The 25,067-nt window shown below is 40.9% G+C and overlaps 2 protein-coding genes across 5 annotated transcripts in view; one reads left to right on the top strand and one right to left on the bottom strand.

Annotated features, from left to right (window-relative positions):
• Positions 1–93: 93 nt before the first annotated feature.
• Positions 94–12,977, top strand: HHLA2 (HERV-H LTR-associating 2). 2 transcript variants are annotated; one of them, XM_039379858.1, is made up of 10 exons: positions 94–228; positions 1,184–1,305; positions 1,919–1,971; positions 3,138–3,217; positions 4,353–4,449; positions 5,123–5,440; positions 5,881–6,144; positions 7,942–8,232; positions 10,529–10,617; positions 11,872–12,977. In XM_039379858.1, the coding sequence occupies exons 5-10, from the start codon at positions 4,386–4,388 to the stop codon at positions 11,896–11,898; spliced, it is 1,053 nt and encodes a 350-aa protein (XP_039235792.1). In that variant the 5' UTR covers positions 94–228; positions 1,184–1,305; positions 1,919–1,971; positions 3,138–3,217; positions 4,353–4,385; the 3' UTR covers positions 11,899–12,977. The 2 variants fall into 2 exon arrangements, with proteins under 2 accessions (XP_039235792.1, XP_039235791.1); XM_039379857.1 differs by lacking the exon at positions 3,138–3,217.
• Positions 12,978–12,986: 9 nt separating this feature from the next.
• MYH15 (myosin heavy chain 15) overlaps positions 12,987–25,067 on the bottom strand; it is a 45,349-nt gene continuing 33,268 nt past the window's right edge. For 2 of the 3 annotated variants that reach the window (XM_027744181.2, XM_027744183.2), the window contains 8 exons: positions 23,265–23,380; positions 21,143–21,335; positions 20,220–20,423; positions 19,113–19,238; positions 17,561–17,731; positions 16,959–17,063; positions 15,581–15,676; positions 14,929–15,075 (listed from right to left, as the gene is read on the bottom strand). In XM_027744181.2, coding sequence (XP_027599982.1) covers positions 14,929–15,075; positions 15,581–15,676; positions 16,959–17,063; positions 17,561–17,731; positions 19,113–19,238; positions 20,220–20,423; positions 21,143–21,335; positions 23,265–23,380 — 1,158 coding nt within the window. Of the gene's footprint in view, positions 13,116–14,928; positions 15,076–15,580; positions 15,677–16,958; positions 17,064–17,560; positions 17,732–19,112; positions 19,239–20,219; positions 20,424–21,142; positions 21,336–23,264; positions 23,381–25,067 lie in introns of those variants that run through there. The other variant, XM_027744180.2, reaches the window with a different exon arrangement.

The raw sequence follows: 25,067 nt of genomic DNA, 5'->3' as shown, positions 1-25,067 counted from the left end.
GACCAATCAGCGCTCACGGGGCACAGTAACCCCGCCCACCCAATACCATATATGGCAAAGATACGCCCGGGTGGCTGTGGCGGGGTTGGTTCCGCGGTCTCGTCGGATTGAGGCTTTAGTTTTTCCCAGTTTAACACAAACTGCCGAGTGCCTCACACGGTGCCGGCACAGGGCGGGCAGCACCTCGTGGCCTGAGGTGCGGTACTCTGCAGCTGGATGTGTGGAAGAGTAAGTCTTGGGAGCTGAGGAGCTGTAGCGGGAGACCAGCTGCGGTCGCCGGCTGGAAGTGCCGTGGGGCGGTGGGGAAGGGAGCGGGTGGGAAAGCTGGGACTCCCAGGAATGTGCTTGGCACTGGTGAGGCACTTCGAGTGCTGAGTCACGTTCTGGGCCTCTCAGTTCAGGAGGGACACTGAGGTGCTGGAGTGTGCCCAGCGAAGGGCGGCAGAGGTGAGGAAGGGTCTGGAGCAGCTGGAAGAGCTGAGGGGGCTTAGCCTGGAGAAGAGAAAGCTCAGGGAGACCTCTTCACTCTCTACAACTCCCTGAAAGAAGGTTGTAGCCGGGGGGGTCAGTGACTTCTCTCAGGCAACTAGTGACAGGACAAGAGGACACAGCCTCAAGCTGCACGAGAGGAGGTTTAGGTTGGACATTAGAAGGAATTCACCAAAAGTGTTGTCCAGCATTGGAATGGGCTGCCCAGGGAGGTGGTGGAGTCACCATCGCTGGGGGTGTTCAAGAAACTGCTGGTTGCGGCACCTTATTCACTAGGTGGTGATCAGTCAAAGGTTGGACTTGATGATCTCAGAGGTCTTTTCCAACCTAAATGACTCTGTATTCAGTGAATGTAGGAAACACACCTCACCTGTGTACTGCTAACACCAGACAAGGCCTTTGAAGAGAGACACCACTTCTTCCAATTTCTTCCTGTGTTTTGTTTGGGTTTTTTGTAAGCCCTCTTCCCGAAAATACCTGAGTAGTTGCGTTTCTTCTACTGGAAACCAGATAGCACACGCAGAGCTTGAGCTGTCCAGAGAAAAAGGAGCACTGGGGAAATATTGTTAGAAAATAATCACCTAACCCTGCAGGCAACCCAAGGCACCTACGTCTTGTTTCACATTACCAGCTTTCTGAGAAGAGTGTCATGATGATTTCAATCTTATATTCTTGTTTTCCTGTGCCCACACAGAGCTGACCTCGCTCCCTGTGCCATTGTTCTGGAACTGTAAGGAAATGGTCGGCCTCGCTGCTGCTGCAGTGCTCTGGCTCTCTGGATGCCCCAGCACATTCCCAAGTGGCATCACCACTGCTGTAGGTATCACATTACTGATGAGAACTGATTTCTTCTCAGTTGCATCTTGCAGGAGTTAAAATTAAAGGGTTTGTTCAACAAAGCCAGGCAAAAGAGATGGTTAAGAGAAAAAGTCTTCTAATCCTAAAGAGGGAGAAAGGAACATGAAAAGTATGAAAGCTTCACATGTATAGAAACTTAGTTTGCATTGCAGAAACAACTGTTTTCCTTTATGGGAACGGAATGAACTGTGCCATGTGTATGAGGCAAAGATCAACAGGAGTGCTGTATATTTGGTTTTTTATGTATACCAACCCTGCCTGCTAGTAACTGCAAGACGACTTTGATTTTTGGCTGCTTGTGAAATAAGAAGAGGTAAAAAATCCCTGATATTCTTATGAGAGCTCTATAATGTAAGTGTATGGAGTGGGGGAGGGTGAGAATATGATATGTGTATATCGAGCTAAAACACAGTATTTTTGGTCTACTTCCTAAAACAGTTTTGAGTGTTTAGATTGTGGGAACCTTCTTCCATTGGGAATATTTCTCAACAAATGAAGTATGAAGTTAGTATTTAAATTGTAAGGGTTTCATTGGAGGGAGATAGAGAATTAATTCTCTTTTCTACTACAGAAAATGCCTCTGAAGAGTCAGTGAGGAAATCCTGAAAAGCTAGTGTCATTATGGTAGGTATGAGATTTTGGCAGCATGTGATTAACATGTGCTTTTTAGAACTTTGTATGTTTGTTTTTCTTGTTTGCTTGTTGGTAAAGATTGAAATCCTTTGGTATTTCCAGTCCTCATAAGTTTGTGTGCTTGAAATGTGGTTTTGTTTAGTTACCTTGAAAAGGAATTAACCAGAATCACTTTTACTAATAAATAAATAAATTTTGTTTGACAGGGTTAGAAGAATATTTTTATATATCTGCTCTCAAAGTAGGTCGCAGAGTAAAGTTCACTGAGCTGATTGCTCTTTGCTAGGGGAGTGGTCTTACCTGGTTTCAAATTGAGAGTTCAAAGAGGAGGAAAGATTTAGGATACGTGGTTTGATCACTGTCTAACAGAAGAAAAGGAAAGCACGTGTTCTTTCCCTATAGTGGCCAAAGCAAATGGCCTAGTGGCCCTACCACTAATTGAGCTGTTCAATATGTCTTAGGAGATGCATTTTAGCACCTTGGCTTGCTCTCAGAAACCCTGGCTGAGCTGCTCACCAGTTGAGCCTGTGGTGATTCTGTATGAAATAATTCTGAAAACTGGAGCATCAGTAACTAACATGACTACAGTGATCTTAATTCTAGTTGTACACTGTCTGTATGTATAATTTCATATTTCACTGCAAAGCCTTAGGGCACAATTTCTTGGTTGTACCATTTGTTTCGTGTAACAAACAGGAAAAGCATGTTTGTAGAGTACTTTGTAGTGTGGCTCTAACTATTATCATGCACACACTTTATGCCTGTAAGACCCCAGACCGGCTGAAAAGACTGGCCAGAGCCTACACTCCTCAGGTTTTTCTACAGACCAACAAACACGTTTCTCAACACGGTGCAATGGGAAGATCCAAAGCTAAGATTTGTGCTGAACATGAAAATTTTCAGCTAACTAGTTTAGTTCTGTATTTTAGAGCAGGGTTATTGAGCACAGGTAGAAGATGGGAGGCAGTGTGCGCTGCCCATGCAGCCCCCAAAGGCATCACAGAGGTACTGTTGGAACCACGTTACTCTGAGAGCATCACTGCCAATTAAATGTGACTGTCTACTAAACGTGGCACATCACTCACTAAGGGAAATATAGCATTGATTGCAGTTTTTGAAATTCAAACATCAAGCACAATATGTTGTATCAATCACAGGTTGGAAGTGATGGACAAATGAGTGAAGAATCCAATGAAACATGATGTACACCACTTGCAAATGAGAAGGAGAAAAGAAGGTGGATACTGGCAGTTGTTGCTGACATGGAGCAAAGTTATATATCATAAATGTTTGTTTTACTCTTGCATCACCTGTCTCAGATTTAATATCTTGGTGCCTCTGTTGTTTTTGTTTTGGTTTGGTTTTTTCTCCTAATGAATAGTGAGAATATGTAAAACAATCACACTAGCTTTACAAAAGAAATAACATGCAAAAATCATTGGGATGTAAGATTTACATTCACCACAAATACAGTCACACACACCAGTCAAAATCACTCATTAATATTAAAAGCACTGGTTAGCAAGCCTGGCTAAACCTGTGCCCTGTGTAAGTTAGGAATGGTACCTATAGCTGCCTTTTGGAGAGAAGAAAAGGACTAGGGAAAACTCTTTAAACTCTTTTCAAGCTATTTGATTCATGAGGTAATTTCTCCACTGTGGTGTGCTGTATTTTAGGATGTTATGCCTGAATGGAGGAAGAGTGCAGTTTATCAGTTATAATAAGATTATTCTTTTTCTATCATGCATGAGAGCCTTCAGTTCATTGCTATTTAAGTGACAAACCAGAAGATATGATGAGAGACTCTCCTCCTCCTTTGCATTCCTACCCTACATTTCCATACACACATTTTTGAAAGTTCAGCTGATGCCCTTTTGATCTGGTGAAAAGTAAAGTGTGAAAAGTTCTCTATATCTGCAATATTTGCAAATACACTCAAATTTCCCATCCAAGAAAGTCAATGTTGTAATAATCAGAAATATACTTAAAGTAAAAGAAAAAAAATCAGGCTTGACAAGGGACGTATTACATCCTTTTGCAAATTGTACTTGAGCGTTTTTCCTTAGTGTCCTGTTGAGGAATGATGAAGATTAATATTCCCTAGGCCTGCAAGAACACTGAGAGTAAACAGTTTCTATTTATTACAAATAAAGTATCAATCTGCAGGGGCCTGCAAGGTAATGAGAGGCCCTCCGCCATTATGAAATGCATAGGATCATAAGGCCAAAAATCTGGGCCAAGACTGTTGGAAACAAAAAACATGGTACAAAGGCCTACAGTTCCTAATAAGATGTACAAAGAAAACGATATCATCATGGTATGTCTTTTACCTGCCATTAAACAAGTTTTCTCCCCTTCTTTCATGTTACCAGTTCGACATGAGTGTACTATGAACCAGTGAAGACATGAAGGGACAGAACATACCAACTCTTACCATCTATTTATTTTACATCAGTGCTACACTTTGGGGTAAGTTTTAGCTGAAAAATAATTAAGACAACAATTATTACTTATTTCTAATAGGGAGAATTAATTAATTCAAACACTGTTTATTAACAGTAAAGAATCGAGGAATGTGCGAGGAATACACACCCGAGTTATCTCTGGGGGCTGGGACAGAGCTCCCTGTCTGTGGTGGCAAAGCTGTTCCAAGAAGTTCTGTCCTTCCTGCCAGTTACACCATCAGGTCCTTATTCCCTGTGATGGTACAACTGCTTGGCACCATGTGAGGGTGGTTGGTAACGTGGGTCATTGCAGCATGGCACTGTGAAGGTATGAGGAAGCAGCAAACTGCAGCTCAGAAGGGTTTGAAGTTCAAGGTAGAAAAGGTGTGGAAATACATTTGAAGCTCAGGTGGGGAGGTGGCAGTGTGCTGATTTGAACATGTAGGTGCTTACTCAGGATTTCTGTGTAAACTGATTGTAAGTTTAAAGACCAGAGCTCTGTGTTATAATATTGATTAAACTGAATGAAGACCCTTGCTGTCCCAAGGGACTCATGCAACAGAAAAGCCATGAAAGAGACCTTGACACACTGGGTAGTGCTGCCTGCAAGAGGGTCCTTTTTTTGTCAAGTATAAGGAAGGGCAGAAATATACTTGTAGACTGGATTAAACTTACTCATTTGTACTTATGGACTTCAGGTTTTACAGAACAGGAAGAAGTTACAGGGCTGTTTTCTGAGGATTGCATCCTTCCTTGTTCTTTCCCACGGGGGCATGATGTTGTAATTCACTGGAGTAAAGGAGGAAAAACTGTGCACTCTTACTACCACCAGAAGGACCAACTGGCAGATAGCTCAGAATACATTAACAGAACACAGCTTTTCCATGAGAACATCACTAGTGGAAATGCCTCCTTGAAAATTTGTAACCTGACCGTGACTGATGAGGGCACTTATGCATGTTATGTGGGAACAAAAGAAACTCATACAAACCGGAACGTCACACTACATGTAAAAGGTCAGTAAGACATCAAAAATGCTTGGATTGCACCAGTGGAAATGGGATGATTTTCTTGTGTTATTTCTCACATGGAATCAAAATCCTCCAACCCAATAGAGCACATTTTGGGCCTGATGGTGTTATGAAGCAATTTGTTTACTCTAGTGAAACACTGTAACATGAGTTGAAAAATTACAGTGCAGCACTTGTTTTCATAACCTACTGCACAGTGATTTCTAAGGGGTTACTAGGTGGTATACATTATGTGGCTTCTCAGAATAGTATAGACCCTGGCATTGACAGTAAGTCACTATGCTTTCTTCTGAAATCAAACACACATTAAGTGTTGTTCTAATTATTCTCCCCAATGTTATTTCACAAGAGCAATCACTTCAAGTTAAAAACTATTTTGAAAGTAGTAAGATTTATTTTTTTAAACTTTTTCTTTTCATCTGCAGTTTCCTCTTATTATGCACTGGAATACCAAAAGACAGACACAGAAAGGAAACTGAAGTGTTATGCCTTTCTCACTTATCCAGCACCAAATATATCTTGGGTACAAGGCAAGGTATCCATCCAAGAAATAGATCGTGAGGAAACCAGGGATGGAGTTCTCTATTCTCTTAGAAGTGACCAGAACATTATAAACACAAGAGCAGATCCTTACTACTGTCATATTCATGCCCATCGTTTAAACTGGATTGCTGAATGGAAGATGCAAGGTAGGAATGAATGGAAGTCTCTTCCTGCATCATTGCTAAATGTCACAGCTGGCTTCAGAGCCAAACTGAAGACAGTGTTTCTGCAGTGGGGCAACATGGATATGGGATAGTGCAGAAGGATATACCTTTCTCTTTGAAACTCTTCTATTAGGATTACAAGGCAGCATTACAATTTAAATCCAAGAAGTAGAAATGAGAGGGGCTAGCTCACCTTTCTCTAAGTTACTTTTACTCTGAGTATTTCTTCCATATCAGTTTCACATTTGAAGACGTACCTAATAAATAAACTTTACACTCCAGCAAGGAAAGAATGAACTTGGACAAAATACACGGAAACCTTATGTGGAATATGTGGGTTATATGAAAGTTTGCCTGCTGCTCTAGATGTGTATGGTCCTTACTCAGTCCATTTCCCATCTTTTGCCAGACTTTTATCAGTACTGTTTGATCCTTCCACTGTATGTGCGTTCTTAGGTGCCAGTTTGAGTGCTGGGCTGAGAGCAGCAAACACTGCATTTTAGCAAACAGTAGCTCATTTTGTTAGTTAAGGAAAATCGGGACTATGAAATTTCAACTCTCTGTTTTGTCCTCCTCCTGAATTTCATTGGACATTCAGTTCGAGTAAATGAATGGTTCTTTTCAACCTCTCCTGTATCTTAGGAAATATTTTTTAATTGGATGAAGACCAATACAAGAGCAGTTCCCCTGTGAGATGTGCATGGCTGCTTCCATCACCCTGATTTCCCTCTAACATGTACACAGATGCTCTCAGTTCCTAATCCACTGCATGTGCTGCAGAACAAGAGCGCAGTTTTTAATACATAGAATGGCTTACAATATGGAGAGTTTCAAGAATGGCATCATAGTAGCTAACAATTGCACCGTGTTTTGTTAATCTATGCCTCTGATCCACAAGAGAAAAAGCTACATTTGGTTACACTTTTATTTGAATTTCCCTGCATCCATCTATCCCCTCAGTAGAACATATTGAAAGCAAACTGCTCTACTTTTCCTTCTGTAATAGCAGTGTGGGGTACAGAAACCAAGCGTGGTTATACCACGTCAAAATAATGTATTAGCTTCCTCTCCAGCTGACTGCCAGCCACCACAGCCTCCTCTGGTTTTCCTTTCTTGGCAGAAAATCCCTGCTGTTAAATTGATAGTTGTGCTATGATGCTAGTTTGTCTTATCTTAATATTTTATAATTTAGATATTCCTTCCACTTACCTGCCTTCTCCTTCCCCTTCTTGTTTTTTTAAAGCTATTCATTAACTGTTAAATGTTCAACATAGATAAGTAAAATACTTAAGTCCACTGTAGCTGAAAGCTATTTCTAACTAAATGTAATCTTTTTATTCTTTTATTAAATTATATTGTAAGAGTTTTATCCTTTTGCTTTAAATATGCAAGTATCTTATTAGTTGCATTTTCTCTCTGCTCCCAGCATGTGGGATTTCATGCTACTTTACACAGTAACTAAGACTAGACTGAATCACTTCTATTAATGAGCCCCCCAATTAGAGGAGAAATAGTCAAATGAAAAAGAAAGAATTTTTTTAAGTATTGCCAATACCAATTAGAGTTTTTTTTAGTGTAAGGTAGGTTTGTTTTTAAAATCTTCAGATGCTTCTAGAAACATACTGTGATGTTTGAATATGATATCAAAGTAGTGAACTGTGTTTTTATATTTGTCCGTAGTGGTATTAGACCTCATAAAAAAAAATCAGAAAATGTCTAAATAACCTTCAGAGTATTTTCAAAATAACCTGCAGAGAGTTTTTTAATTATCTGTTTCAGACCAACTGTCTAATACAGAAGGAAGTGACACTGTAATTCCTTGTGAATACAGCAATAACTCTGCAAACACTGAAGGTGTCTATGTTGTTTGGAAATTAAACAGAAATTCAGTGACTTCAGTCGTGGCCTCCTTCAATGGTACATCCCACTCTTACCAGCCTCGAGCCCAGATAAACAGAAGCGACTTTTCACTGATCCTGCATAATCTTACTGCAGCTGACAGTGGAGAATATCTGTGTAATATTTCAACACCTCACTACACAAAAGTTATTGTGACAACTTTGCAAGTTGGTAAGTTGCCACTCCTTTCATTTCACAGGATGAGGACCAGGTAGGGTCATGCACAGCCAAAGAGTCAATTGGAAATCTGTAAAATATTGAGAAAAATCATCTTGTGTAATTAGTACAGTTGGGTAGAAGAGATATTTTATTATTGTTGTCTCAGGCAAAAAAAGGTTACCTAAGATGTTTTTATTTAAAGACTAGAAATTTCTTATTTTTCAGTCAGCAGCTTTTTTGTGGCCAAGGTCTCAAAATTGGTGGCTGCCTTTGGTTGCCACCATCTGCCCTCAGAGCTGAGAGGACAGGGGGACTCTCAGAATCCTGTCCTAAATGTTCTGCTTACAGCAAATATGGCTTTAAAGGTGGCAGAGGGATGATGAGAAGCCCAAAGATGTGGTATAAGTTTGCCTGCAGAAGAAACCTGATTGAAGAGAACACACAGTTGCTATTTTCAAAACTTTAATTCTGCACTATGGGCCTCTTTTAGGCCTGGGTATATATATATTTAAATGCATGCCTGTGTTTTTATGAACTGTAGTAAATTTCCAGCTGTGAAGTCTTAGTTACAGTTTTTTCATTGTCAGTAGCACATAAAACAACAGTAGCACACAGGCTACTTTAATTTTACACAATTAAATACAATCACCTAAAAGACTGAGAACTAATATAGGGCACCTCACTGGTGTTTTTTAAGAAAGAAGAGAATTTGAAACAAGCCGGAACATGCAAAATAGTGGCAACATAAGAGAAAAGGGGCTAGAAGAAGTGATAATAGCTGCATCTTTTTGTCTTCCTTTCTTCCTCCTCCCCCATGATAGCTTAGTTTCATTCTGAAAACTTGATGTTTTAAATGGCAGTGGCTATACACAACCTGAAGGAGGGGAGTTAGATTAAAGAAAACATTTAAGTCAGCCAAACATACTCTCCTACAGATCAAATTCCAGCATGATCTTCCTTATCCTGTAAACCTAATATTGCACTTCTGAAGTGGAGAGCATTGAACACCTCCAAGGAGTCACACATTTAACTGGCTCTCCTAAGTTACATGCACAAGTCCATCAGTCTCCCTGTATGTTTACTGGATACAGTCCAAATATGATCAGAGTCATCCCCTACAAATGCCTTTCTCCAGCTGCTCTCTGCAGGTGGACCCTACAATAGCCATAGGTGATACAAATCCCCTCTTTAGTGGCGAAATTACTGTGCTGCTCACAGAATCTTCCTGCTCTTGGACCAGAAATACATTATACAGTACAGAGAAGACACTTACCAGAGAGACTGGCACCTTTGTGGCAGCATAGGCAGAAAGCGGATAAGCGGATAGACAGCAGGGTGGAAGGGAACAAGACAGATCACTATGTTGCAGAGTAGTCATGGCACAGCAGCTGCTCAAGCATCAGGAGGATTTCCAAGTGTCACTGGAAAGAAGGCTTTTAAGGGGAAAAGAAAGATGAATATACAATCATTTAAGAGAGTCTGTCCTGTGTAAGGAAGGGTTGCAGCTTAAAGCTGCTCTACCAAAGGAACTGACAAGATGTGGATACAGAGTCAAACTAAAGGCAATGACTAGGTTAAATGCTCTGTTTTGGCAGTTCTCATTTTTTAACTGTTTCCAGAGAAGTGTAGAATTTTCCAAATTTTTTGGACTAGACACAGCAGTGGAAAGGTAGCCTGAAGTAGAAGAACCATACAGCTCTTCTGACAGTTTGGTGCCGCGCAAAGTTTTGGGCTAGATGGGTAATTGTGGAATCCATTGTTACCACCCACCTCAGGATTTCTTGTGTCCACCTGGATTGCATGGTTGCATTAAGAAGCTGGGAAATGTTTTAGATTAAAGTTGCAAAGATTTTGCAACAGAAGTCATGAAATCTGTGGTCCAGGCTGGATAACATTTCCAGAGCTGCTCTACAGTTAATGGCACTGAGCACTGTGCCTGGAGACAGTGGTTAATATCCTGGGCAGCTGGTTGGTTTTAAATGGGACTACTGTTAAGAAGTCATCAAATCATATCACATAAGCACAAATGGAATTCTTTATCAGCACAATTAAGTAAAATAATGTGCTTTAGGCTATTCACATTTAACTCAGTAAAGTATCACTTTAAAGTCCTACAGTATGAGTCAAATGACTTGAACATTGTTGTCTTTGTTTCCTTTTAATGTTTCTTTCTCCCTAAATCATAGCTTTTAGATTATAAATAAGAAAAATCATTGCTTTGATATAGTTATTGAATAGTGAACATTATTTTGTGATATAAAGCACTTCTGTTAAACTTTTTGGAATTTTTATTTTTAAAAAAATTCAGGTAACACCTGGAATACTGTGCTAGCAGTGGTAGGAGCAGTGCTCCTAGTTGCAGCGGGACTGGTAGCAGCATACTGTCTTTATAGTAAGGTATGTACAATCATTAGAGTATTTTTTTAAGGTACTATTCATACTGAGCCCCTCAAGATTTGCATGGGGGTTTGAGTCAAACTGTGCAACTTTTTATAAAGTTGTTAATCAGTAGCTATAGCTTGACAGTTATGATTAAGCAATTGCATTGTGAGCATCATGGCTAGGATAATTTTTTGTTTTAACAGACAGGGAAGACAATCTCAGGGCTGATTGGGCTGGCAGGATAGGAGCCACCAGGAGTGAAATCAGCAGAACTGAGCAGTCACTGGGGGAAAGGTTACCGCTCACAAATACTTTCCAGTAACTTGCTTTAAGAACATTCAAACTGGTGAATTTTCTCACTTGTGTTTAAAACCAAAGAAAACCCAAACCAAAGCACAAAGTTTCTCAAACAATTCACGTACCGAGTCTTCATTAGGGCCCAGATTACTATTTCGATTGTGTCCAATGTCAAAGCTCATAAAAACCTCAGTGTGAAAAGTTATACTGCATTGCTTTGTTTAGGAGACTGTTATAACCATATGGTCCCTAATCTCATATCTTTGCACATCTCTCCTATTTACTGGAGTACAGCATCTTCAAGTGGATGCATTTTATTCTCATGCATTTGTTATAGGCTGGCTCTGTCTTAGAATATTCTGTCTTTTTCCTCTGCATTTGTTGTGAGTACCCTTAAAAAAACCAAACTTTCATTATTAGTCCATCTTTCTGTGCCTGACAGTACAGCCCTATCCATGGAGAGATATACCTCCAAACTCCCCGGGTTTTTGTCACAGTCTGAATTTGGCAAGCTTCAGGGGGCATTTGATGATGGTTACCATGAGGTTCAGCAAGAACACATGATTATGCCTTAGTCTTTTTTCATGTTTCTCTCACAGATTCACTTACATGCTTTTTAGTCAATTTTAATGCTAACGTGCTTTAGAGATGATAATATACTCTTGCAATGCAGCTCTCTAAAGAATTTAAGCAAGATTAATTTATCTTGGGACCTATTGAGACCTTGAACATACCATAATCAGAGGAAGTGGAACAGTTTACAGGGTAACTCAGCTCTGGTTCCATGGTTGAAGGACTAGATGGAAGAAACAGGAATGTTTCTGCACTGTTATGTGGATGCTTATTTTATTCAGATAATGTTAAAATGGAAAATGCTGACTTACCTTTACAGTGAGTGTGTCTTGTTCTGTTTCCACTAGGGGGTTAATTTTACACTTCAGTAGTTTTTACAAGCATTTTTGTTTTGCCTAGAAATGCAGAAGGACAGGAATCCTGTGAGCACCATAAGGTACCAGAAGAAAATGCTTCTCTGCGCACAGGTGCAATTGAAATTGTTGATGAACGGAGTTCCTTCACCTTCCCCTTTCAGTTACAGCAAGAGAGCCACATGGAAATGTGATTCTCTGAGCAACAGTAACAAACAAAGGAAGTGATAGGAGGAAAAAGAAAGTCAATCGATGCTTGTATTCGAGAAGCTGGCATGAGAGATTGGAACTTGGATTTCCCAAAGGAACAAAGAATTTTCCACAGAAGAAGAAATCTCTAAGTTTTGAGGGATTTTTTTTTCAGTGTTAGGGAAAGAGAAGGCTTACTGTTTTTCATTTCATTTAGTATTTGTCCTGGGTTACACAAAGACTCTGGTATCCACCTTCTCTCTTTTCCCCAAATATGCCTACTAATTTAGACTTTGGGGAGAGACTTAAGATAAGGGGGTACTCTATTATCCTAGGAGAAGAATGTATCCACAATTGTGAAAAGACTGGAATGCTGATGACTCAGACAATCCAGGTGTGCACACCTGCCACCTCAGGCTACAGGGCTGGATGTTTCTTTGTCCTCACACAAAGGACTCATCTGTGATAACTCCAGCTCGAGCTCTGGGGAGGCATCAGGACAAATCACACACATGGCCTGAAGATATTCATCTCTGCTGATGGCCATAATGGATCCGCCTGTGCTGACATAACAGGCAGCCTTAACATCTTAAAAGATGTCAAAGGTTCTCCTGCAAACCCACCAAGGCAAGTGCTGACAGTGGTGGAGAGAACCACTGGATGGCTGGAGATGCACCCTGCACCTCACTCCGCTGCCCAGAACACTTTCTTGGGCCTTGAAAGTCAAATCCTGTGGGGACATGGCACCCCAGAAACAACAGCTACTTTAGCAATCTGCATATGACATACGTGAGGCTGTGAAGCATTACTGGATTTGCCCTTGGTTTTGATTTTGTCAGAGATCTGCCAATTAGGATTTGTTCCAGCATAATGAAGTGGGCTGCTGGCAAGATGTAATCTTTTATTGATCCCTGAGGCTTGGCAAAATAGAAACACAAATAAATGAATGAAATATGCTATAAAGTCTGTTTGGATTTTCACTTGATGTTTATTTCTGTAAGTGCTTATTTTTTTTTTACATCTGCTTTCAGTTGTGCCTGATTATATCAAGTATCTTCTCATATCTGTCAGCTTGGAGTGAACTTACTCCTCTTCATGAACCTGAAATGCAATTGAGATAGTATATGACTATTAAAAAGAAAATGGAAGTGTTGAGGGGTTTTAGGGTAAATTCACAAGTAAATGACAAAAGCTTCTATTTACTAATGCTTCTACTTCCTGGTATTTTCAGTTTGTATCTGAAATAGAGTAACAGCAATCTAGCCAAACTTTGCTAACAATACAGCTGTCTTGTCCTGATTCTAGATTATATATTTCCCTTTGAGAGCAGAGGACTTCTATACAACCCTGTTTCAATAGATGGTGTTTCCAGGATAGTGGGTACTAGTAGCACTAGACAAGGTATTTCTAATGCTACATGATTAGAGTAATCTCTGCAGTGCCTTTCTCTCCCCAAAGATGTGTCATGACTTTTGGGACAACACTCACTGCCTGAACATGTTTCCTGGCAGCTATTGCTGTTACTGCCACAAAACTCTTTTTGTGGAGCTGACACCTCTGTGTACACTGTTGAGCTCATCTTTTGGCAGTGCAACACTGCTATAAACCAGAGCTGGATTTGGTGTTGGCAAATAGCATCTGACTAATATATACCAGACATCCATTGTTCTATGACTTCTGCATATTTGAGGCAGAAAGAGGGTACTACTAAGATACAGGGAATAAACAGCAATCTTAACAGTATTTACAAAAATAATTTACTCTCGTGGTTTACCTAAATAGGTATGGTGTTGGTATGATACCATGGCATCATATGTGAATCTGTGAGTTTTCATTTTTTTGTAGGGCTGGAATGATTTAAAGAGAAATCTATGGAAATTTTTTACTCTTAAAAGCTGCAAATCTTCTTTTGAGCTTCAGTTACAGTACTGCTTCCACCATATGTAAATGTGTGAGACCAGATATTCATGTAGTTCTAATGTAGCTGTGCTCTAGATGGTGGAGCAACAGTCATTTATATCAGTCAAAGGTGACTCTATTAGTCCAATACGAAATCAGAAGTTAGAGTGTTCCCTGCCATAGAATGGTGGCTACAGAAGAGGAGAGTGTTGGAATCAAATGTGATAAAAATACCAAAATTATAGAGAAAGGGTTTTTTCCACCTCTTTCTTAACTCAGGAGTTCTTATCCCCATAAAACTTAAATTATGTTAAGCATGAAAGTTTATGTTTCACTTGCAAATGAAATAGATAAAGCAATGAGCCAGCTCCTCTTTCTGTCATTCTTAGAAGTAAGAACCCTACTCTTTTTTGCCACAAGGCAAGTATAGATAAGCAAAGGTTTGCTTTCAGTTCCAGACCAAGAGCTTAGGTACCTTTTAGGGTCATCAACATTATTCTGCTACCATTCATATCAACTGCAAAACACCACAAACATATTTCTAGTAACTAATGACTTCCCAGCATGTAGGTGACTAATCAGTAACATTTTATTTTTGTCCAGCTCTTCAAATCAATACAAGTTCATTAAAAGAGCAATGTTAAAATATCTGGCAATCTGCTAATGCGGTAACCCCCAGGCTGTATTACATACATAGAAAGCTGCATCAACAGAGGGAGGAAAAGGTGAAGTCTTTTAATATTCCTTGAAAAAGAAAAAAAAAAACAACCATAATAAACCCACATTCTGGTGCTGAGCACAGAGGTTAAATGACACCATCAAAAGGACAGAGAATATATTTTGTCGAAGTGTCAGATTGCTGTCCTGAAGGGTTATCTTAATGTTAAAGGGTAGACTGAAACTAAACAAATGTGGTAAACAAGAATTTATTCCAGTCTATGCTATTTTTAGGGATGTAACAGATACATAGCATCCACTACTGTGTATTAAATAGTCTCATTTACCCCACACAGTATTACTGTACCTTTTTCATGCCAATATCCCTTGACTTGCTCCTCAGTTTATTAACCTGAGATTCAGCTATTTCAGCCCTTTCTTCAGCATCATCCAGATCATGTTGCTGTTTTCTGTACTTCGAGAGGTACAGATTGGCTTGAGCTTCCTGGTGAGAAAAAACAGTGCAGCTGATTTCCTCCTGTCCACATGAAACAAAGCTTTTCATTTGAAGTGGGGTGGAAAGTGCTCAGTGTGATGAGCTAACAGCCATATGGGGACCACTTGCCTCCTGGAGAACTGAGACTGTTGTTTTACAGAGCTAATGTTTCCAGTGGCATTCTCCATTTTAGCTGAACTGTGATGCTCTCAATGTGCTTTCTGAGGGGCTAGGAGGAAAAAAGTCTTTCCTGTTCTTTCCCTCCCCCCCTTCCCTTGCAAATTATACTGCAATCATAAGATAAAATTGAATATCTTAACTATCATCAACAAATATGCCAAATGTTTTATTTTATATGAAATATAAATACAGTTTTATATATTGGGGTTTATATGAACTAAAAATATTAATGCACAAAAAGCATGTATTTGTACTAGAAGCTTCTATGGATAAAAGACTGTGGGTTTAGAACAATAAATCTCTCAAAGGTGAAAAGGCCCAAATAGTTACTTACAGCTTCCTCTGCTTGGTGCTTGTAACTCTTCACTTTTAATTGTAGCTTGTCAATCAGATCCTGCATCCTGGCAAGATTCTTCTTATCTTCTTCTGACTGTATCAAAACACTATTAGTTGGGCTGCTGGAGTAACAAGGCCTAGAGCATCTCCCACAATGCATGAAGTATAGATGCCATGCATATTTTAGAAACTTATAACTCAAAACACAAACTAGCCATGTTGTGATCCTTCTGTATACAGATGAGAAAATATTCTGTAGGTTCATTGAAGATGTGTGTAAGCATGGAGGACTGAAGAGAGTACCCTCTCCATTTATATACATGTAAATATAGATACATATAAACACAGAAGTATATGTGCACACACTTTCAGAGGTGTGCACATACACACATACACACACCCAGAGTTCCTCGCTCAGGGATGAGGAACACTCTGGTCATTATAAAGCGTGCTGTGATATAGTAAAACAGATTTATGGAATAGTCTAAAACTGTAATTTGCATAATTTGAAGTCTGGTTTGGAGGCATTTCTGGCAAAAGGAGCCAGGTTTCAGCTGTCACACTCGATAAGCAGAAGGACCAGCTAATTCTGCTGGCTCACTGTATTCTGAGAAAACAACCTTCAGTTTCTGCGTACAAAAGTCAAAATAAAACAAGTAGGAGTCTAAATAATCTAAAGCAGATGGATGGGTTTATCTTCTTAAGAATGCTTTTGGAAACAAAAGGATCAGTGCTCTGTGCTGCAGGCCTTTTTCGAAACAGCAGCTGTTAGCAAACCCGCAGGAGGCTCAAGACTAGGCCGTGCTGCTCAGCAATAGGTGACAAGGTTCTGGGACTGAGCAACCCTACACTGAATGGTGCATTAGTCAGCAGAGTCCTTCTGGCTCCCTTTGGCAACAGTGGCACAGCTGAGAGACAGCTGGGCTCTTTCTTCCCTTGCATTGTAAATAGTCATCAAAGCCTGCTCCATATTAATGCTGTACTAAAACTCTCCAAATTCCCAGCGGCAGAGGCTTTCTAACACTAGTTACAACAAATCAGGCAAGAGGATGATGATTACTGGAACAGGATGCCCAGAGAAGCTGTGGATGCCCCATCCCTGGAAGTAGTGCATGGAGCCTGAGCAGCCTGGTGTAGTGGAAAGTGTCCCTGCCCGTGATGGGGAGGTTGGAATGAGATGACCTTTAAGGCCCCTTCCAAACCCCAACCATTCTATGCTTCTCTGACAGTAGCCCTAGGGAGATATTTCTCCTATGCCTAAAGCTTTGGTTGTAATCAGAAAGCTCTGGGTAATGCCATCCTTCACTGGAACACTGAGGCAATTTAAGACATGTTTCTTTCCAGGGACCTAGTGGTTGCCACAGTCCCCAACATACCTGGTAAGTCAGCTCTTTTATGCGTCTCTCAAACTTGCGGGCTCCTTTTTGGGCATCTGAATTGCGACGGAGTTCAGTCTCAAGTTCATTCTCCAGCTCACGAACCTGCAAAAGAAGAAAAACCCTTGCCATTATGCTACATATATTTAAAGCAGCAGATAATTTGGCTCACAGTTCAAGAAATGCTTATTTTCTAGGCATCCCCATAGAGTCAAATTTCAAGAAGAGATCAAAATGTCACCTTTCCATTTTGCTTTTTCTTAAATGTATTTAAGCTGCACCAGCAGTCAGAGGTACAGACATATGCGAAGGCCAGAAAAATTTAACAAAGCAAGCATTAGAGAGGCTTTTGCTGATTTTAGATGCTCGGGCTTTTAATTTATTTTTTTTTTAATCAAGGGCTTTGGTCATCTGCTGGTCAACAGCTCATAGCTGGATGATGAAGAGGAAGCACTGCTCACCTGCATTTTGTGAAACAGAGGAAAGCATTCATACTATCCCTTCTTGGCCTCTATAAACTTAGCAGGCCAGCCCTAGGCTACCTACCTAGTGCCAATTCTGTAAGAAGGCGACAGTGGTCTGAAGTTGCATCCCAAACTTACCCTGGATTCCAGTTTCTGGATCTGCTTCTTGCCACCTTTCAGAGCTATTTGTTCTGCTTCATCCAGTCTCTTCTGGAGGTCTTTAATGGTTTGCTCCATGTTCTTCTTCATTCTCTCTAAGTGAGCACTAGTATCCTGCTCCTTTTTAAGCTCCTCAGCCATCATTGCTGCCTGAAAAATAACCACATTTTACAGCAGCTCTCTTATGCTGTTGGATTATATTTCAAAATAGAAGGTGGAAGATCAACCTTGAATTGTCTCCTATTTGGATCATTCACTGTACCCAAAGCTCCAGATAATACCTTCTGTGTGTATGTCTCACATGGACAGAGAAAACAGAAGAACAGGAAAACCTTGGAGGCCTTTTTTCCCTCCCTATTCTAAAGCTTTGATTTAAGATTCTACCCCTCCCTTTTTCTTTTTTTTTTTTTTTTTAAGTTTTATTATCTGTGCTATATCATGTTCTCATTTAAAATGCCTACAAGTAAGCCTGTGACACTCACTAGAGACATTTTATACAGAAATTATTCAAAATCTAATCTAGGTGTTTGGAGCTCTTGAAAGGTAGTAGCCTAAGACAACTGGCAGACAAATTTCTCTGCCTAGTCACAGGTGAGAGCTGCCTGGGCAGTTGTAAGAGCAGAGCAACTTCCACAGTCTGTGCTGGGATAGAAAGCTCGGTATCAACATCTTACATAGTCCCTGGTCTTTTTGTAAGACAGGTAAAAAGGGTGCCAAGTTAGCTCATTCCTGCTTTGATGTTTGTACCTGCCACCAAGAGCCATTTACAGATTTTATACCCATCACTGAGCTGTCACCAAAAGACAGCAGTCATTGTAATCCAGGCTGGAGCTGCATCAGGGAGAATCAGCATCTTCTCTGTGGCAGGCAGTAGTAGAGCTGTCAGCCGAGAACAGTAAAGACCATGGTACAGGAATAGCTTTGTCCAGGCACTCCAGACACATAACTCACAGAAAGGTCCAGTTTTAGCTTTCATTTTCTTTGCCGGTATGATGTGAAACATCATCTGAACTATGCAGACGTGGATTTCTCCAGGTCTGTGGAAAATGAAACCATACCTGCCCAAACACTTTTCTTCCCTAGAAGAATACATTCCATCTCTCCTCCTGGGATCATGTTTCTCCAATTCAGTAAGTTTGTTTCTCACATCATATTCTATGTATACCAGGAGATCAGTTAGCACTACTTCAGTCTGTGCTGGTTTAAGATATCCAGGTGAATGACTTGCTTGATAAAAAGGTGACATGACCTGAGAATTTGAGGACCAGTGGAAATGCATTCTTGGGAAAACAAAACCCCGAGAAAACAACCAAACCCAAACCCTAAACATCAGAAAAAAAAAATCTGTCCTCTCTTTTACCTCTAGCCTGCTTTATTTTGTAGTTTCATCAGTTACCTCCAGATAACTGTGGAACACTTTGCATGTGTGAGCTCTGTAGCAAGCATAGAAATGGTGACCTGGAAATACTTTCTTGGCTGTCCTCGGACATTGCGATATGAGAAGAGGTGAGCAAGGAACCAGCCTACTTACATCTGTGATTGCTTTCTTGGCTTTTTCTTCTGCATTCCGGCACTCCTGGACTGATTCTTCCACTTCATTCTGCATCTGGGAAATGTCACCCTCCAGCTTCTTCTTTTGATTGATCAGGCTTGTGTTCTTTTATTAAGTTTTCCCCAGAGGAACAGTGGAAAAGGAGGGAAACTGATGATTAGAGACAACTCCTCTAAATACTATAGCACACCAAGGCTTACTGATTTTTGCAACTCCTGGATTACACAGAGCAATATTTGGGAAGGGAGACCCAGGTACATGGTAAAGGCTAGCTTGACTAGCAAATGTAGCTTCAGACTGAGGAAATATTAAAATTTACTCTCAGAACTTTAAATATTCAGCTTTTGATTCAGATAAAATAATAAGCAATAAGCTTAGAAGAATGAATAAGGTAGTTCATTCTGGTAAATTAATGATCGTTAATCAGCCAATAAGGTGACTAAAACAGAAGCTCAATGCCACCAGTGGGCTGGAGGAAACACTGCAAAACATCACCAGCCTGTAGCACATTTTGATTTCTTTGTGACTGTTATTTGTGAAGAGAAACAAAAACGCTGTTGAGTCAGGACATGCCCCTCCGTGGCACCTTAAAAACTGCAGTGTCCACCTCGACAAGGCCCAAAGGCCAATCTTAATGGAGACCTGCAAGGCACAGAGTGCGCTTTGCTGCGGGTGGTTTCCTGCCCTGCTCAATCCACCTATTGTTAGAGCCCAGCCCCTGTGGTTACATCACAGGGTTACAACATCAGTGCCCTGCACAAACACAGCACCAGCTTTGCTTCTCTGAAGAAATGCCTCACCATCCCAGAAATGGCTTAACTAAAGCAAGAAACTGGCTTTACAGCATGGAAGAATGAAAGAAATAAAATTTACTCTTGTTATTTTCCATCATCACTTTTCCTGGAAGCTGTTTAAAGCAGTTGGATGAATCATCAATCCCAGCTAACTGGAAGGGAGTGAGGTGGCATATCTACCGTGAGACTGAACTGTCCCTCATTTTCTCTCTTGATTTGTGATGGCCATGGACAAACAGTGTCAGTGCTTAACAGAGAAGGCAGTGAGGGAGAAGGCACAGAAAAAGCCAACCTGACTGTGAAGCAGGTTCACACGTTCAGTGGCTTCCAGCAGCTCGTGCTCTGCCAGCTTCCTTGCCCGTTCAGTCTGGTCCAGCAAAGCCCTCAGCTCATCCAGCTCCGACTGGAGAAGATTGTTCCTCCTGTCAGAGACTGCCAGCTGCTCCTTCAGATCTTCATTCACGTGTCCTGAATCATCCAGTTGCACCTGGAGCTCCTAAAACAAAGCAGGTGTTTGGTTTTTTATCAGTATAGCTCCATTTCAAGCCACTGTGCTTACAAAGGAGGATCTCAGATTGCAGAGGTTAAATGGGGCCCACCTCAAGAATTTCAGTGCTTTTTTTATTTATTATATTTATTTTATGTATTTCCACACTGTAAGCTGAATAGCTTTTGTGGTACACAGTGCAATGGGGGAAAAATCTGTGTGCTCAAATCTGTCATAGCTGGTGGTTCTGCCAGAGGCAGAATTAGCTGCTTAGGCATGGGAGAGGCAATACAAGAAGAGGTGCCTCAGCAAAGTGCTCCTTTCTTTTTTTTTTTTTTGCTATTACAAATATTGATGCAAACAACAAAGCTGAATATACACACACTCCCTGTACTCCAGCCAACTCACTTGCTCTCTACTTTTAAAAGACTTGCAAGCTCACAAGAAAATCACAGGTTTTCAGTTTCTCGTGCTGTAGCTTTCTGCCCCTACAGGAGACTGCAGCCAGCAGGGGTTTTATGACTGGATCGCATCCAGCTTGTATGCAAGTCTGAGAAGAAATCCATATTTCTGTATTCTCTGATGCCAGATGTGATCACTAATTCCCTTTACACTGTTGGGAGTAGCTTCCCTCTTAATTACCATCACCACTGCTGTTTTGGTCTGTGCTGATGAAACCCAGCCCGTGACTGCTGTTGGGCGCTTGGGACCGGCAGTTCCCCAAGTACCTTTATTTGTGTCTGCAAGCCACGTGCTGACTTGGTTGCCTCAGCAGCATGCCTGTTAGCATGGCTGAGCTGGATTTCCATCTCGTTGAGGTCCCCCTCCATCTTCTTCTTGAGCCGGATGGCCTCATTTCTGCTGCGGGCTTCTGAATCCAGGGTGGACTGCAGTGAATCTATGGCACGTTGCTGGTTTCTCCTGAAAAGGACGTGAAGGATGAATGGAATAGTTTTCCTCTCTGCACAGGAACGTAGAACTCCATGCAACAGTACTGTGCTCTCTGAAAGTGTCTCATTTCCAGACACAATATGTTTCTGAATGCCACATGTAGCACACATACATAACATACATAGTTTCTAGTTCCTCACTGCTGTCTAACCGGCTGGTGTGCTTCACACCCTCAGCTAACTCCTGATCAGTAAGCACCGGTAACATCCTTCTTCTGCATTTCCTTTGTCAATACTGGATCCAAGAGCGCTCTCAGACTTCTTCCAAGTAAGTATGGATTTGAACATAATAAGAAGCACTTCAAGCCTAGCAGTCACTTCCTAAGATATTTACTGAATAATTTACATCTCAGCCTTTTTAAGCAGATGTTAGTGGAGGGTATTAATCAAACTGAAGGTAGGCTGCTATGTTCTAAGCTAATTACTCTAGGTGCTCTTTATAGTAAACGGCATGTATAAGCTACAAGTTATTGGGTCTTAAAACAGATGTTGAAAAAACCTTTCTTATGCTAATGGTTAAGGGGAATAATTCAGGAACAGAAATCCTGTTATGGACATCTAAATTTAGAAGATTAAACCCACCCAATTAATAGCCTTGCCCCCTGTGAAAGGCAGCTTAGTGTCAATTTAAAGACAAAACGGATACAACAGGGGCTTAATTTTCTTGACTCTGTAACAGACAAGTCCTACCATGACAGTTTTGCTCTCTTACAACCAGAAAGTAACTCAAAGCACAGAATACAAGTCACACAGAAACATTTATCTCACTGCTGGCCAAGTTTTGCTAAAAGTGTAGGAGTTCTGAGAAATCATCGAGTCAACAAGAAAAACCTTGAGGGCCTTATTGCTTCAGCAAGATACTGAACTGTGCCCTAGATTCCCAGGAAACAACACAGCCTGTCTGCTGAACATTCATAATGAAGCTGAAGCAGAAAGCACTGGTTAGCTTATCCCTAGGTCTCTGCAATCCAGACATGTGCAGGATATCAGAAGATTAAAGGGCAAAAATATTCTTGGGTGTGAAGCAACACTGGCCTGGATGGGCCTTGGACTTTCCCTTTCTTACCCTTTAGTCTACCAATAAACAATGACATGATTCTTGGGTAAATAGCATTGCAACATTGTCTAATTCAAGGCCAAAGTCTTCTGAATGACTGCATGTTGCTGAAAATCTGGCCCAGTGTGGCCTCCTTTTAAGAGTGTAACCCTTCAGTGAATTTGTGCTGGGTAGGAGGGAAGAGACAAAAAACGTCATCCTCCTCTCATCTAATTGCTTTCCATTTTTCCTGTTGATCCCACTCACCTACAAGCTCCTCTCCTGTTATATTCATGCTTTCTGCACCTCTGCAGTTCTCACTGCTTACCCAAATGGTGTACACATAACAGCAACCTCCTCACATCCTCCCACGATCAGTGTAGCTGTAGTTGCATAAATTAACTAAATGCCTTTAGATAACATAGCTTTGAGCACCACTGAGGTAAGTACTGCTGATTTTGCCTGGGGTTCCCCTTGGGAGTCAGCCATCCTACAGGATTAGGAGATGGCAGCACTCTAGATCTACCTGTTTCCATACTGTAAACATACGAACTTAGTGGCCCTTGATCTGCTGGGAATTTGGTTGAGTCACTCAGTTTTGTTACAGCTGCCATGTGATACTTTGATGGGTTTAACTGTACTCTGACAGAGGCTGATCTGACAGGAATATTTGAACTAAGAAATGGCATTGTGATAGGATTACCTTTTGGCAAAAAGTCAGAGCTGTCTTGGTTTCTGGTACAGACAGTATCTGCTTGTTCTGGCATAACTACCTGTGGTGCATTTGACTGGCTTGGGTCTTGAGCATTGTTCTGGTCTTTTGAGACTTTCCCCTTAAAAAACATGCTGCTTCCAGCACGGTACCTTATGTTTTCCATTTCTTCCTCCTTTTCTGTAAGTTTCCTTTCAAACTCTGCTTTAAGCTGAGAAAGTTCAAGTTGAAAACGAAGGGTCTTGCTTTCTTCATGCTCCAAAGCTCCCTGAAATAGAAAGCAGCAAGAGCTTGCAAGCCAAGAATTGCTTTTTTTTTTTTTTTTCAAATCACAAACAGCTGCACAAAGATGATTCCTTCACGCATCTCTTCCTGTTTCCAATAGCACTACTTCCTCCTTCCCTCTCTCTCTCTAGGCAAGGACATGACTAGCTTACATGGCAAAACAACACATTTACTTGCCTTCTAATGCAACCTGACAGTTGGAAAATCGAGCAGCAAGCTCCTCAGAGGACAAATTGTCAAACAGTCCACAGCTCACAAGAAAATCCCCAAATGAAAACACCTTTGGCCCTGCCTGCATGGCTTTGACATCAACAGCTGTTCCCTGCTCTGCACCTCTGTAAAGACACCCTCCAGAAATTCACAGGTTTGTAAGGGATAGGAACAAGCTAAAACAAGATTATTTTTAGGAAGGTGAGGGGCTCCACACATCCATCCTCCAGCTCACAGAAATCTTTCCAAATCACAAAGTGTTGGAAGACTCCTAATTATATAATCTTATTAGGCAATATGACTTCAAAGGAAGAAATAACAGGTATCACCTCTGTATGACAAAATGCAAAAATACTCTGTCATTCTTTTGAATTAAAATGAATTGTCTGTGAAATAGGAGAATTTTGTTCCTACGTCTTTATTGCTACATTTCTCTCATATATGGAAGTGAAGAACTAAGCAGACAATGGCCCATACAGAAATAGCAAGGCCTCTGACTTTCAGGTCTTGCATAAATCAGGCTCAGTGTCATTCTGTCTCCTTGTTGATTGAACAGAGAATGAAAGCACAGAACAGAACATCGTATTTTTTGGAAGTGCTCTCTGAGGGTGGAACTGCACAAGCTTAGCTGTGCTTCCCTTGAGATGATGGAAACAGAATGGAGGTTCTGAAAACAGAGCTGTACAAAATCCCTGCTAATCTCTGGCCAGCATGCAACAGCTACAAGTCAATCAAATGCACACTTCATGCCAAGGAGCCACAACATATTAATGGGAACAACACACAGAAGTTCTGTGTCACCAGCAGTGACTGCCAGGGACCCAAATTCACAAGGGAGGGAGAAAAACTGCATTAAACCATCTCTTCCACAATTAAAATAAGATACGTCACCACTTTACTTTTGTTACTTTCTAATATCACAGAGATTTAGGAAGCCATTCCACACAGTCCAGGAAAGTAAAGTGTGCCCCTTAGATTCCTCAAGAACTGATGTATTCTTTCTAGCAAGGGAAGTTTTTTGACAGAGTACATAATCATTCTCCACATCTCAGAGCTGTGGAAAAAAGACATGCTCTTCCCTCTGCTCTGATAATGACACTCGTTTGTTGGGTGTGAAATCTTTGCAATGTATAAAGCACCCTGTAACAGACAAAACAAGTTGCACAGCAGTTAAGTTATTAAATGGATCCCTGTCACTGGATGATGTTCATTTTAGCAGATATTATTTAGATGCAATTAAAAAAAATGCAGCCTTCACTAAAAATCCCTTGCTATATGTTGTGTTGTTTCTAGCCAGCACCACCTACACCCCTTCTTAGCTTTGCAATGCACCTCACTTTTGAGAAAACCTGTCAGCTGAGCCCTTTAAATGAATAACAAGTATTTCCATTTGGCTTGTTCCATATTGTTGTTTCTGGAAACTGGGATGAGGCAACCCTCTTGGGTATGTGCATACTTGT

The sequence above is a fragment of the Pipra filicauda genome, unplaced genomic scaffold (assembly GCF_003945595.2).
Source record: "Pipra filicauda isolate LSUMZ 115617 unplaced genomic scaffold, ASM394559v2 scaffold179_size1759329_pilon, whole genome shotgun sequence".
Lineage (NCBI taxonomy): Eukaryota > Metazoa > Chordata > Aves > Passeriformes > Pipridae > Pipra > Pipra filicauda.
Note: the sequence above shows the minus strand (reverse complement) of the source record. Positions and strands in the feature narration are given on the sequence as shown.

Bases quoted from the DNA above. Each gene is read 5' to 3' on its own strand.
- HHLA2 (XM_039379857.1), top strand. From the start codon at position 4,386: ATGAAGGGACAGAACATACCAACTCTTACCATCTATTTATTTTACATC. The intron at 5,441-5,880 runs GTCAGTAAGACA...TTTCATCTGCAG, and splicing joins CGTCACACTACATGTAAAAG to TTTCCTCTTATTATGCACTG. The intron at 6,145-7,941 runs GTAGGAATGAAT...TATCTGTTTCAG, and splicing joins TGCTGAATGGAAGATGCAAG to ACCAACTGTCTAATACAGAA.